General features: G+C 34.4%; 1 protein-coding gene across 16 annotated transcripts in view; it reads right to left on the bottom strand.

The window, feature by feature from the left end:
• The window catches only part of LOC128867812 (transient receptor potential cation channel trpm), a 319,297-nt gene that overhangs the window by 197,813 nt on the left and 105,443 nt on the right, over positions 1-16,041 (bottom strand). For 7 of the 16 annotated variants that reach the window (XM_054109321.1, XM_054109324.1, XM_054109331.1 and 4 more), the window contains exons 1-2: positions 9,789-9,879; positions 7,268-8,190 (exon numbers count right to left, since the gene is read on the bottom strand). In XM_054109321.1, the coding sequence (XP_053965296.1) occupies positions 7,268-7,315 (48 nt within the window). In that variant the 5' untranslated portion in view covers positions 7,316-8,190; positions 9,789-9,879. Of the gene's footprint in view, positions 1-7,267; positions 8,191-9,624; positions 9,680-9,788; positions 9,933-16,041 lie in introns of those variants that run through there. The other 9 variants (XM_054109329.1, XM_054109326.1, XM_054109325.1 and 6 more) reach the window with 3 other exon arrangements.

Here is a 16,041-nt window from a genome sequence, read left to right as displayed (position 1 = left end):
CACCATTAGCAGGCTCAAAACGGGGCGGCATCAATAAGGTTGGACTAGAACAAGAGCAATCATAAGTGGGTTGTTTGAAGAGGCATAAGCAGTGATTAAGAGTACTGCAGGTGTTACTTAAAGTCCTGGATCTCGTCTGGACAGTCGAGGGATGCCTTAGGACGTGCATCCGGCAATTGCCTACAGTTGTGGTTGCAGTGGTAGCCACCCTCAAGAAGTGCTCGTTGAGCATCTTACTATGCACCTTAAGTGACACTTTAGTAACCTCTCTATGAAGAGGAGAAGTTTCATGGCTGTGCTGATATTAGTATTTTACCAGGTTTGGAGCTTCGTCCACTGCGTCTCACTAGTACCAGGCGACCAGGGGGGGCTGCATAATTCAGAACCAGTCGGCTAATTGCTTTAAATGTCGCCAAAAGCATTTCTTTGTTTTTCCCAAGTGCTACCGACTAGCGTTTTGAGGACCTTGTTGAGGCACCATTCAGTAACTTGGGGCTGTTGGCAGTCGGTATTAGTGTGTCATCGAACTTAACATTTAGTTGCAATTTGACCCCCTTAAGCCAGGTGGTAAAGAAGATCGCCGTGGATTTAGTGGGGGAAAGCTGAAGGTTCCTTACAGTGAAGAAGCGAGCAATTATGAAAAAATAGAAATTCCCTTTAGAACACAAGCCATCGCTATCATTGCCGGGCGCCAATATTGGGCAATCGTTAGCGTATTGGATCAGTGAAACTGCCTCTGGTGGTTGTGCAAGATTCGAGGAAGTTTAAAACCAAAGGTGAAAGGATTCCTTGCTATATAATCCTGTGCTTATAATTTTGATTTCTAAATGCTACTACTGAGTGTCAACCAGGCAGGTAATTTTCGGATCAACTCTTCAGTGGTTGTGACGTGGTGTGGTGTGGTTTTTAAACAATTCGATGCATGAAAACACAGTACCTCCAGAAGAGTGCTTACATTTATCAAGTTTTTATACACGCAATGGGCAACATTACTACGCTTTACAATAATAATATCCTGAAAGTTCCAAAGATATAACTCACTACTTGCCTGCAAAAATTTTAATATATTCCAGTGGCAGTCAGATATGGTTGAACTACTCCCTTCTTTATGCTGCATATATGCCCATATCTGCCTATATCTTTCGCTATTTCACTCTGTTATACAAATACAATCTTTATATATATATATAATTGGCGCGTATATCCTTTTTGGGTGTTTGGCCGAGCTCCTTCTCCTATTCGTGGTGTGCGCCTTGATGTTGTTCCACAAATGGATAGACCTACAGCTGACTCCGAACGGCAGATATTTTTATAAGGAGCTTTTTCATTTTTCATGGCAAAAATACACTCAGAGGTTTGCCATTGCCTGCCGAGGGGCGACCGCTATTAGAAAAATGTTCTTCTTAATTTTGGTGTTTCACCGAGATTCGAACCTACCTTCTCTCTATGAATTCCGAATAGTAGTCACGCACCAACCCATTCGGCTACGGCGGCCGCCTTACAACTTTTATGTGAACAAAATTTGGGTATGGCGAGAGTATAGAAACCACTATGAAAATCGTAAAAATGATAATCCTTTTACAAGCTTGTGTCAAGCGATAGTGCCAGATCTGCGGAGTATTTGGGAAAAATTCAAGAGAATCCATACATTATTGTTTGTTTGAACCTCGTGAGTATTCTGGCAGTCCCTTTCCAGGATATACTTTTAACATATTTTAGCCTCGAAAAAGCAAACTAAGCGAAAAACATTTTTTTTAACTTTCAAAGTTAGAAAATCTCTTTTAAACCTAAGTGTTTCTGGAACGGCTTGGCTAATAATAATTTGAGGTATAATTGATGCTATTCCAATCAATATAAATTGTAATAGAAACAAATGAACTGAAAAATTTTAATAGTTTCTATGTTTACCTCTTGCAACAGAAAATTTATACTTTATTTATCCTTATATTTATACATACTTTTACCTTAAAATTGGTATTAAATACATGTTAAGCTACTAAAATATAACAGTTAGTATGTGCGTACTCATACAAAAAACTTGTATCGCAAATTACAGCTGGAAAGCCACACAAAAATCATCAATTACTGTTTATGAAGCTTTCGAATGTAAATATTTGGATAGTCACATAATTATGTGCTATAAAATAAATAATACGAATAATTACAGAATAATTGCACAATAATTACACTTTCATTCAACTACAAACACATTAGCATTTACTTGTATATCAACAAATCTTAGACTTACATGTCGGCAGACATTTCTAAAAATATTTACTTGACTTACAGATGCACTTCGTAGTTATTTTGTTATTGTTATTCAGCAGCTATTCTATACAATATACGCATAGTATGTACACACATACACATTCTAAGTACATTTGTACATTTGTACATTTGTACATTTGTAAATTTATACATTTGTAATTTTGGGTATTGGCCGGATTATATGGTATAATCGAATAGATGCTTCTTACGCAATGCCACATTCCAGTTGCAGGCAGCTTTTCATATGTACGCATACATACGTAACTACATAAATAAGTACAGATTTGGCAAATTATCAGCAGATATGGATTGGAGGACTATTTATATAGGCAATGTGCAGTATTTGCAGGTGTTAACGAGCCACAGCCACAGTTACAGCCACATGCCTTTTCTGCCATTTCATTAATTGTATTATTGTTGTTATTTTTGTTGTTGTCAGTTTTCATATGTTCATATTCTTTTCACTGGTACTTCATACTTACATATGCCGCATAGAGTGTGGTCACATTGAAGCAAACATGTTTCTTCCACATGGATCCAAGTTTGCCGCCCGCCTCCTTGGCATTCTGGCATCTTATTAAACTTCTAAACCACTACAGGTACAGGTATAGATTTGAAATTACAAAATTTTACAAAATAACGCATATGTATGTATGTGTGATGAACATAAACATGTATTTCGGATTGTAATCACGCAAATAAACGCAAAATTTAAAGAAAATTACATAAAAAATCATAAAATGTGTATCTTATTTTTCGCCGCCACTACCTTTATTTGTTTTTTTTTTTTTTTGCAATACACTTACTAGCTAGCGTAATTAAATTAACAAAACCTTTAAGAAATTAACATTAATTAGCACTAAGCAATACCAATATCAATACCATTACCTAGCCGAACAGTAGTAGATGCCACATTTACCACTATTTCTACAACAATATTTTCTCTACTCACAAAAATGCCAAATAATACCAGTCAGCCAGCAAATTGATAGTGGACTACCAGCCTAAAAGTACTCAACACTTACGATAATAATAGCTGAGTATATTTGAAGTGTTACTCATTACTCTAATCAATTGTTGTTTTTATTGTTTTTCGCTATAAATCACTACTTAATGGAATGTTAATCAATCAATGTGTAATAGAGGGAGAGAGACAGAGAGAGATAGCGAAAAGCATTCAAGTGCGAGAGTAATACGTAATAAAAGCGGTTTGGTAATTAGTCCAGTAGCAACTGAGTTGATTTTAGGTGTGTGTTGCGTTTTTTTAGAGTGATAATGAAATAGTTATATGTATGTACGTGCGAGTTATGTAAGTGAAAATGAGTGAATATTTTGGTAGAGAAAATGAAAGAAATCTTATTAAAAAGTGTAGGATAAATCAGAAGAAGGTTAATGGATATGTAGTAAGGTAAAATGGGGAAACTAGAAAATTAAAAATGCAACTATTTGAGAGCTCACAACAAAACAAAACTAAAGTATTTAAGTCGGACAAAAATAAAAAGAGTGACAAATATGTTTTGATTAGAAGACTTCCATACTTTGCTAAATTATAGTTTGCACCTGCCCTCTCAATCCTTCACTGTCTGATCCCGTGCACTCTAATAGCAGCACACTCAAATTTCGGAAGAATAAAAATTGCTAACAAATAGGTAGAAAAGTGACTAAATTCAGATGAATCAGAGATTTATATATGCGTTATTTGTAATCACCTTTTAGCACATTTTCTTGATTAATTGCAGACATTTAGCATGTTTTGATACTTTGAAACGGCGCACATGGCTGCTGATGGAATTCGGGCATTTAAAATGGCAACTTACTTCAAGGGAAAAAAAGAAAAAAGAGTAACACTTTGAAGTTTCTAGAGTTTTACTCCCATCCGCATTATTCGCAGAGTTCTTGGTAAAGGAATAGCCTACACAAAAGTGTAGTGCTAATGATGATAATGAGAGCTTGTCGTTGCACAGACAGCCGGACGGAAAAACCAATTAGTTTGAAAGGAGGCGGGAGATTTCTGACAGAAATCAACATTTTCAAAATCTTGCTTGATAACAACAATTTTCCAAAATTTAGTAAACGTACATATTTTGCACTGTTTTTTCATCCCTTATATAAAATTAATTGGGCAAATTGGCTTTTAAGCCACTCAAATTTATTATTTTACAGTATAAAGTAGTATTTAGCATTTCTGAAGAAGGTCAGGGTTACTTTCTGACTTTGCTCATTTTTTTTATCAACCTTTCCTGGGCAAAGGACAACTTATGTTTTTTATGTTGATATTCCTTATAATATCAACTTTTTTTCTATTTAAGAAATACTAATTTTCTCCGAATGAAAGTTTGTTTTGCTGTGCGGTAGTATTTCGCACATAAAGTAAAACTTTTTTAGCGCACATGCGAAAATAGATGTGTGTGCCATATTTGAAGTCATTTTGTTGTAAGTCGGCATATTGAGTATTTCATTTCATTTTCATTTTATTTGAAGGAGTTCAAAGCTGTACTAGAAACAAGTATATGAAAAATTATTATAAGTTTAAAAAGGTATGCATATGAAATGAACACCCGGATATGAAAGGAAAGCACGAGTAGAAATGATTTTGATTAACAATTATCCTTTTTAAAATATTTAAAAATGTTCTTTGAATGAATCAATATCTTTCAATATTTTTTTTTTTATCTATTACCAAATAATTATTACATGACTTTAGTTAGAACCTGACAAAATTTTGTGCTTCCAACATATCACATGCGGTTGAACATACGTATATACTTGTGTGTACTACATACTCGTAAATGGCACTAAAGTCATTGTACTTTTATGGAACATTTTCCACAAGTTTTAGAAAATATAACTGAAACATTTTTTAATTTCCCCCCTATTATTCCTTCATTTAATATCGGTATGACAAATCTTGTGCGTTTATAGAAGTATAACAAATTCTCGTAACCCAGGTCTTAAGTGAAACCGTAAAGCACTTTAAAAAAATTCTGAACAATCCTTTTGGTGAATAACAAAAACGCAAGTTTGCTCTAGCATAGCACACATATAAATTATGCGTGTTATGTGTGCTAAAAAACTCAAATTTCTTCGCGATAGATGTACGATAAATTCTTTATTACGTTCGCATCTGAGCGTAAACTAAGCGGCAAGGAATTCTCTGTCCGCACTGTTACTAATTTTTGTTACATGTTTTTTTTTTAATTTTATTCAAATTTTTTTTAAATCCATTTTTTTTAAGTAAAAGTATGTTAAAAAAGTATTTTTTTAAGTTATTTTAAATTTTCGTTTCTATTAATCACGTTTTTTCTTAACATTATTTTCGTTACTATTTCTTTATTTAAAATACGAAAATCAATAACAAGGCTTTCAATTGAAACATGTTTCTTTTTTAATTTTTCTTAATTTAAAAAAAAATTTTTTTTATTTCAAAATTAAAAAAAAATTTTTTTTTACTTTTTTCGGTTTTTTATTATCATATAACACAAAATCATAATAATATGCATATAAAGTCAATGGCTTCACAATAAGGCTACCATGTATTGATAACTTTTAACTATATTTGCTTATTTTTAGTTTTATAAAAAAAAATGTAAAAAATCAACGCACTTTTGGTGCCACTTCAAACACACACTTTATTATGCAAAAATTCAATGGGATATACAATTACGTACTGCATTTTCTTATTTCTGATTTAAAGTTGAAAATTTTTATGAGAACTTTTGGGAATTTTCGTAATGAATTTGGGAATTTCGAGAACGAACTAATAATAACTATTTTCTTAAAAAGATTAAAATTTGATGAAGAAAATATAAACTGTTGAAAATTATCAATAAGTCTCTGTGCTATAGTTATTTGAGGCAGTGCATATTTTTATCAAAGAAAAAACTAATTGAAACAAAACACAGATATGATTAAAACTTGTCAATATGTGGTGCTTTATAATTTTGCCCTTATCTTTATATTCATATCTCAAGCCACGCTTATCTGATGATGGTGACTAATTCCAAATCGGCAGAAAGCTTAATAGCCCTCCATTTGTGTCTCAAATATATTCTCTCCATTTCAAAGTTTAAGTGCAACAAGTAGGAGTTTAACGTATTTAAAAATTTTTTTTTTTTCACAAAACAGAAAAATAATTTAAAAGTTGAGGAAGGCAACTAAAAAATATACCGCACATTTATTCATTTTTTTAATAACAATAAATATTGAAATATTCGTATCTACGCAGCTAAACGTCTGCAATTTTTTTTGTGTCCGGATGGTTATTCTTGCAACTGCCTTCTAATGAACTGAATGAAGTCTTTTAAAAAAATACATATTTTGATATGATGAGCCATGAGAGGTCAGGTGGCGCATATTTTAATGTAGAGTAAGGGGTTTGAGTTGGATGCTAAATGGGAAATACCTAGAAATTGAAAGCATATAATTAAGCAAGAGGCGAAGGAAAGGAAAGTAGGCAGATAAGTATGATGTTGGATAGAGTCGAATACTAATGACGATGCAGCCTAACTGGTGTAGTATGTAAGTATGTAGATATAGAAATAAAATAAAAATATTGAGAAAAAAAGTTTAAAAGTGGATAGCTATGGTGGATGAGAAAAGTATGAATACAAACAGTGTATTTTATTGTGCCACGTTATTGCTTCTATGTATGCGTGTATAAAGCAAAAGTTTGATAATAAAGAGAAGTCTTCAAACGAAGTCAAAGTGGATAGTCAGTGTACAGGAGCTTTTAGTGTGGATAGCGCAACTTGTGAGTTAGATTGTTGGATATTTTTGTAGAAATTGGCTTTTTTTGTGCTCTTTCATCATCATTGCCAACCAGCAAAGCAATATGCAAAAGTGTAAATAAAACTAGCTGATGTGGATAGGTGTGGTGTAAGGAAGGAACAGTTCGGGCGAGATTTAAATTTTAGCAGATATATGTATGTAGGTATGTAGGTACTAAGAATGTAGCAAAAGATTTTTTCTATTTCTACTCAAACATTGCAACAATGCTTACCGGCTTTGCTTTTGGCTTCTGTTTTGCCTGTCGCTTCTGCTTCAACATATTCCAACGCCAAAGCACTGAATATTGCGGAATTTTTGCAGCGACTTGTCGTTGACTACTACTAACACTAATACAGCACTGCTAGTGTGTTGTGATGAATTGGTGTCACCTTGTTGTCCTGTTGACTGCTATTGCTATTGATGATGAATAACGATGACGAAAGTGACAGGCTCAAATTTTCTAGCCACCATCCACTTTGCACTACAGCTCTAGCTCCAGCTCCAGCTAAGTTTGTTTTTAATAGCTTTAGTTGTGCAACTGCTTCGCATGCAAATATGTGGCTGCAAGAGATGATGAAATTTTTGCTGAACTGCAAAATTGAACTATGCCACTCCGACAGTGTTAATTCAGTTTCCCAGAATTTGGCGTTTCTCCGTTATTTTTGTTGTATTGTCCTCCTCTACTACTTCAACTGATGTTTTCTGATCACTTTCCCTTTATTTGTTGTTTTGGTTAAGACTTATGTTGTTGCTTCCTTTGTTTTCTCGCTCTCAAAATTTATCTTTGTGCAGTTGACAGCAGTTGCAGCAGTTATTTTTTATGGCATGTCTGTATGTAAGTTCTTTTTGGTGGCCGAAAGAAAATGCCAACGAAAGCAAAACAAATAAAAGAAATAAGTTTAGGCTATGCCAATTTCACGCTGAGTATTTGCAAATGTACGTAGGCTAGGATATAACGACGATACGTTGTTGTCCAATGTCACATACGGAAAAGAGATTTCATTGTATTGTGTAAGTGTGGGTACACCTTTTTCGAGCGGCTGGTGGATTTCACTAGCTCTTTCCTTTTTCCTAGTTGTCGCTTGTATTTATTTTCCTATCTTTTATTTTTCTGCATGTTGTATTTGTACGATTTATGCACATTAGGGTAGTTCACTAAAATAAATTGCCAAGTTTACGCCCAAACTATAAAATCTTTATACTTTAAGGCTTTCGGCAAAATATTTGGTAAAACTATTAAGATTTACCTGAGCTGAGTCGATTTGAAAATTATTCCTAAAATCGATCTTTTTATAAATAAACCTAGTTTTGAAAAATTTTGTTTCCCAGAAATCACCTCAGATGACAGAGGAGTTTATGATTAAACCAAAATCAAAATAATGCGCTTTTTGAAGCTACTTTTTACTTTTTTTAAGATGGGTTTAAGAAAATCTTGAATAACGCAGACAAATCTTAACAGTTTAGACTTCTATCGTATCAGTACAAAGGAATTTTATCATAATTTTGATTGCCATTTACGTCAGAACTCTTTTTTGTTTTTAAACATTTTTAAACTTTCTATCGTCTAAGGCGCCTTGCTTGGAAAAAAAATTTTCGAAACTAATATTATTCATAAAATCTCGAGTTTGGAAGTACGTACTTTCAAATTGTGAGAGGTCGCGAAAAATTTAATATTTTTTGAAATATTCTGAAGGAAGCCTGAAAATATAACAAGTTTTATAATATAATTCCGATGTTTCTTGGTTGGGTATGGAGAGTGATGCACCACCCAAGTGGACGTGCATCTGTCACAAATGTTCAAATGTTAAAGTTTTATTTGCATTCCAGCAACATAAAATAAACATTTTTTCCGATTATTTAACATATTCGATATTCGTTATTTTCTCACTCTTCTTTAATTAAATTTTACTCATACGCTACGTGGTACTGCAGTACTCAGTTACAAATATTGAGTAGTTACAGATTAATAAAGCTTCAAATATCGAAAATTAAATATATTGAATGGTTATGGATTGTTTTACATTTCGATTGGCACTCTCACAGATGAAATATTTCATATATTTCACTTTTTTTGCTTTTCACTAAATGTTACTCATACGCTGCGTGGCACTCAGGTATGGTGGTATGCTGTGTCCAGGTTAGTAGAGTTCACTTAAAAAAAAAAACAATAGAGACAGCACAACTGTTTGTATGAGTTAATTAACAATGACAACATTTTTTTAGTATTATACAGATGTGGGCCTATATTTTTTATATATACATATCTACATAAGTAATTATCATCACCTGTACTCACATGTGTTCACAAAAACATTTATTATTGAACAGTCTGTTTTTTGACCAGCGGTTAAATCGTTAAGCGAAGCCATTATACGAGCCATGAACTTTATTATTATTTATGTATAAAATTGTTACTTTTCACATAACAGTGGGGAAAAATGTTAAATAAAAAGAAATTTACGCTGACAAAAACGTGGACTTAAATACGCTTACAATATACTATACAATGAAATTCCTTTTACCTGCTGGACAAACATTAACAGTAATGCTTTTTTGCACTCTATTTTTTTTTTTGTTTTTGCCTTTTACCGAAATCCTGCTTCAGCCATTTTCATTTGTAATTATCAAGGCTTTTTTATGTTTTCTGGCATTAAAACGACACAATACTGTAGTTAGTTTTCATGGCTGAGCACCATGTATGAAAACACATGGAGATACGTATAAAGAATATGGAGCAGAGAAAACGAGGTTACCTTTTTTGGCTTCGTCACAAAGACGGTACGCGAGTACTGATGATACACCTGCACATGATTCGATGTAAATTTACCCAACATTGGTTTTGGCTATTAATTTGCGCGCTCTCGTTTGACTCGAAAAATGCACTGTGAAAGAGAAATCTGAAAGTGAAAATAACAAAAACTTAATTAAAATTTGAACGGGAAAGAATGGAGAACGATATTTAATGAAATTAACATCAAGTTGTTACGCATACACCGTGTATTTTCAAACTCTATGGACTTCAATATTTATTATTGGTAAAAATTACGCTAAAGTATTTTAGACACAAATGTGAGCAGGCCGAATATTCCACGTTGAAACAGAACCGCCCAAAAAGGGCGTGTTATTTTAGAATTATCTTTCAGACGAGGTCATCTTCTTGTTAATATATTTGCAAAGAAAACCGGATTCGAATTTAATTTAGGTCTACGAAAGGGAAGAGTTAGCCACTGCAAGACCCAGAATATATATCTTACACTATTATATATGTATATATATATGTATATATATATATATATATATATATAATTGGCGCGAACACCCTCCTCCTATTTGCGGTGTGCGTCTTGATGTTGTGCCACAAACGGAGGGACCTACAGTTTTAACCCGACTTCGAATGGCAGATATTTTGTTTTAAATACTTATATATACATTGCTCTAAAAAGGTAAGAAAAATAATCATATTTATTAGAAAACAACCGAACTTCGGCTTCAGTCACAAAATTTCAGTTCGGTTTCGATTTATCTTCGGCCAAACCACAGCCGAGCTTCAAATATATTCTTAAATATTTTTGTCCAAAAATTGTATCAACGTTTAGTTCCTGTAACATTTTTTGAATACTAGTGTCAAAGTACACATTTTTTTTATTGGTTTTAAATGTTTTCTTCTCCTAGTAGCCAGTGTGCTAATTCAGTTAGGATTATATTGCATATATCCCCTATAAATAATGATAATGATAATCTTCTGTTCCTCCATCGAATGTGGCAAGTGAGTCATTGTTCAGTGCCGGGAGTCCACTCTATACCAGCAGACGGTGTCACTGGCAAATTGAAAATGGTAAAGTAATGTTTGTTTTATTTTTTAAAAATCTTTATTTCTTATTAAATAACTAATTATTACATGGACCCTTTACAATATTCGGTTCAGCTTCGACTGAAAATTCCCGAGGCCCAGGTCAACCGAATCTCCAATAATTTGTACTACAAACTTCTCCTAGTTGTCATCGCAAATTCCTTATTGTCTAAAGTGCCCGGCAGTGTCTCGGAGGGCAGTAAATGGATTTTGGTGCATCGATGAGTGTTTCAACAAGATAACAACGCGAAACACAAATTTGCATAAGAATTATTCAAAAAAATGCATGCGGTGTTTTTCAGCTATACTCCACAAATGCCTGACTTGAATCTTATCGAAAAATGTATGGCTAAAGTGAAGTAAAAATTGTTAAAAACGGATACTTGAATATATATATATGGTATATAATTGGCGCGTATACCCTCTTTGGGTGTTTGGTCGAGCTCCTGCTCCTATTTCGGTGTGCGTCTTGATGTCGTGCCACAAACGGAGGGACCTACAGTTTCAAACCCACTCTGAACGGCAAATATTTTTATGGGGAGCTTTTTCATGGCAGAAATACACTCGGAGGTTTGCCATTGCCTGGCGAGGGACGACCGCTATTAGAAAAAAAATTTTATTATTTTTGGTCTTTCACCGAGATTCGAACCTACGTTCTATCTGTGAATTCAGAATGGTAGTCACGCACCAACCCATTCGGCTGCGGCGGCTTTTATATAGTTCGATGAATAAACGCAACCAGTAAACAGTTGAATGAACACCTTTGAAATTTGGCTGAAACAGATGTTAAAAGAGAATAGTTAATGGAGATGACAATTTATTCACTTACAACAATGCGTTAAAGACATCGTACAAGAATTGAGTTGAAGCTATGATACCTAACAACTTCAACTGACGCCAGTGAAGGGTAAGGCTTAGTGCTTGATGAGATTGGAAGGGAATAGTAGAATAGTACATTGTGAGCTGCTAACACATGGCCCGGCGATTTACCCTGAACTTTATTATTAACAGAAAGGCGCTGACTCTCACAGGAATAACGCAAAACCACAAATCATTCAGGGACCTGAAAAATTTTAAAGAATTTGGTTGGAAAGTTGCGATGCATTTACCTTGCGCTTTAATTTCAGAGTTGTTGTTGTTGTTTAAGTTGTTCGCACTTAAAATAACACAATAAAGAATATCCACTATCCAAACAACTAAACCACTAAACAAAATTTCCATTATGAAAAAAACTGTATTAGGTTTTACTCTTATATTTTTTAATTCATGTTGTCGAAGTTGAGACGGCCTCGTAGCTAAGTACTAGAACAGGGTACATAAGGTGAAAGACCCTTCGAACAACATCTCTCTCTCCGAGCAAAAACATTAAAGTATCAAAGTTCCGAATGTAAATGCCCAAAATATGACGAAGAATGTTTTCCATAAAAAAAATATCGAAATCACCTTGCAAAAATATTTTAAACTCAGGGGTGTACGGCGAAGAAAAAAAGATCCAAGTGTGCCTATAGTTTGTTCAATAATATGTATCAAGTGATTAAAGATAGTCAGAGGAAAACAAACAATTCTGACAATCCCTAACCTCTTAAACTTTTTTATAAACATTTATACGTCCATCCTCCCACCCAGGTGGTTTCATTTTTACTCTAGACTTACATACAAAAGATTTTTAATTAAATAAAATAAAATAAAAATCCGAAGTAATCGAAAATTGAACCTATTATTTGAATTCACGAAAGGCGCCATAATAAAGCGATCACATTTGATAACATAAATTCCTAATATGGATGATATCAATTAATTGGCTTTTGAAGCATTTTCACACAAGCGCCACCTATCAGGTCCAAAACTTCAAGACTTTCGTGAGTGTGCAGTCAAAGGATATGTAAACACTCACACATATACATGCATATATTAAATAATACACGGAAGGTGATAAAAAGAACCGAAACAAAAGGTCAAAGCTTAATACAATCTTCCGTAAACAATGAGATACTTATTGAGAGAAAGCTTATTGGAGTGTAATGAAAATGAACCACTGCAACAGCACGACATAGTAAGCATTACCCTCTCTATTTTTCTTTTTTATTGAGATCAATATCGATTTAACATCCACCTTTCTACTACATTTCCTGTAAGCGTACAATAACCTTCATTAAGCTTCAAGCAAACATGCCCTTCCCCAATACATCCACTTAAGAGTATTATTATGGATTCCTATATGCATGTGTGCGTATGTGCTTCAACTAAGTAAGTAGTGATGTACAAATATAAGTGGAGTGACTACACGATACTCGCGACTCTCGATCTTTGCGAAATCCGATTTGCAAGTCAGCTAAACTTTTATCATTGCAGCCTCCATAAATGTGGCTTTTCAATTTTTCAAACTCATAAAAGGCAGCTTGGCTATATTTTACGTATTTATAATGTAATATTGAAAACTCGCAAGCATAGATCCTCAGCGTATTTAAAAGGAAAGACTGGAAGTACGGAAAGGACGCCACGGTTTATTTCAACTCAAACTTCCCTGACTTCGTGCTGAATCTGCGATGTTTGTCAAGGTATATAGAGAAAGTAGTTGAATCAATCTCAATACTTTTTAGTAACTAAATAGGCATGTTTTGGTTTTCATTTGACCTGCCTCGATTGGATTCGATCCTCAAAGAGGAGCAGCACAATATGTAGTTATCGATGGTGTTTCTTCGAAACAGTCTATGGCCACCTCTGGTGTATCTCAGGGTATTATTTTGGACTTTTGTTATTAGTTTTGTCTATTAATGACATTTGTTCGAGTTTTTCCTTTGCTAAATTTATTCTCTATGCGGATGATCTAGAAGCTAAATAATTTATTTTCTTGATGCCTTATGAATCATCTATTTCTTAAAAAATCAAAAATGTCAAAGAAACGCATTTATTAAGCTTCAAACACCCCTAAGTTGTATTATTTTATATTAGCAATGCAAAGCTTGCTTCTTGGTGTGATTAAGGATTTAGGGTTCTGTTGGATTCAAGGCACAATTTTATCATGCACTTAAATTATGCCGTTTCCAATTCCCGTACTTTGCTCGCTTTTGTTAGCCGCCACTCTTCGCACTTCACTGACCCTTATACTCTTAAGAGTTTATGCGCAATCTGTGTTTGTAAGGTCCAAATTAGATTACGATGATTTTATTTATCTTATCGTGCAGTCCATACGAGTATAAATCGAGTCGAGATGGTTCAAAAAATATGTGCGTGCTTCGCACTCAATTTGCTCGATTTTTCAGACCCGTAACCCTCATACGAATCTCACTGTCTATTGATTAGTCTTTTCCTATTAAATGGCAGAGTTACTCTTTATCTTTGATCGCGTCAATGGCAAACTGACTGACCGCCTCTTCCAGGAAGAATACCGTTAAATGTTGCTTGGAGAAGTGTTCGTCATTTTATGATTTTTCACGTTGCCTTTATTGCATTATTGCATTATTTGGTGGTAATGCGCCACTCGTTAGAACGTCACTCGTTTAATTTCAACTTTCCTTGGACCAAACAGTCATTTCAAATGCAATTAAATAATTACTTTCTATGCAACAAATAAAACTAATACTTCGAAAATATTTGTTGTTGAATATCATAGTTTAATAATAATTTTATTTTATTTTGTTACTTATTTATTATATTTTTTTCTAAGCCCTGAAAATTTTCGAACTATACCGTAAGATATAGATAGCAAAAATATTTCTTAAAACCTAACATATCTAGTAAAACTTTTAATTATAATAATATTTGGTATAACATTATTTAGTTAGTTAGATAGTATCTAATAACAAACGACTTATGTTACAAATCTTGATTTCAATAGTCTTTACTAGAATTGGATAATCCGAATAACCAGGATCTTTTTTTTTACTGTATACTAGTGCAATTGGCGATGGTTTAATTAGATGGGGCGCAGATTAAAAGTGCGCCCATTCAACAGTCATTTTTAGTACCCTAAACACCACAGTAGGTCTGGTGGTGAACGAGGACAAAACGACGTGCCTCCTGTCATCAAACAAACAGTCGGCGCACTCGCGTATCGGCACCCACGTCACTGTTGACAGTTATAATTTCGAGGTTGTAAAAGACTTCGTTTATTTAGAAATCAGCATTAGCACCGATAAAAATGTCAGCCAATGTCAGTCCAACGTAGAATCTCCTTTGTCAACCAGTGCTACTTTGGACAATGAGGCAGTAAAGTAGGCAATGAGTAGTAAAGTACACTCTCGACGAACAAAACTAACACTTTGTAAGGCTCTTATCATGGCCGCGCTATCGTATAGCGCAGAAGCTTGGAGTGTTTCGAGAGAAAGATTCTGTATAAGAATTTTGGACCTTTGCACGTTGGCGATGGGGAGTATCGCACTCGATGGAACAATGAACTGTATGAGCCTTACGATGGCATAGGCAAGGTTCAGCAAATAAAGATACAGCGGTTTCGTTGGCTGGGTCATGTTGCTCCGGTTTTGAAAGTATTCGATGCGGTACTAGCTGCTGCGGTACCTCTGCTTTGGAGAGATCAGGTGAAGAAGGACTTATCTTCACTTGACGTGTCCGACAGGTGCTGGTTAGCACGAGAAAGAAAGAAAAAATCGACTGGCGCACTTTGTTAAACTCGCAAAAATCGCGCCAGTCAAGAAGAAGAAGAAACACCCCAGTCCGCTGTTGTCTACCAAAACTCAAACTTGTTCTTCTTCCCGTGTGAAGAGCCAACAAAGATCTAGATTAGTCGCGATTATCGACTAAACACTGTATTATATCATTAATTTTGTCAGTCGAGCCCTCAACATACTCGAACAATAATCAACTCAAGTACACGAAATGTTCGAACTTAATTATTCATAGTAATTACGTATAATTGCAGCGCTTTGTACGAGATTTAATTGCAAGATATCCACACTTGCCTACATATTGTAAACGACTACATATCGATAAACGTCACCATAAAGTTTGGATGTACCCTGCAGCGAAGTCATATAAATGACAAGTTCTTGTCCGACTTGAACTGGGTTTCAACTGGATTACTACTGGCTTTCATTAGCCTACAAGGGAGCTTAGTCCTCTCTACAAACGTTCGTCGCACAAACGTTCATACACCAGACCAAGTAACCGAATCCCGACTATTAAGTTAATTTTAAACA

This window comes from Anastrepha ludens, chromosome 6 (assembly GCF_028408465.1).
Source record: "Anastrepha ludens isolate Willacy chromosome 6, idAnaLude1.1, whole genome shotgun sequence".
Taxonomy (NCBI): domain Eukaryota; kingdom Metazoa; phylum Arthropoda; class Insecta; order Diptera; family Tephritidae; genus Anastrepha; species Anastrepha ludens.
The sequence above is the reverse complement of the archived record's forward strand: the minus strand, read 5'-3'. Positions and strand labels throughout refer to the sequence as shown.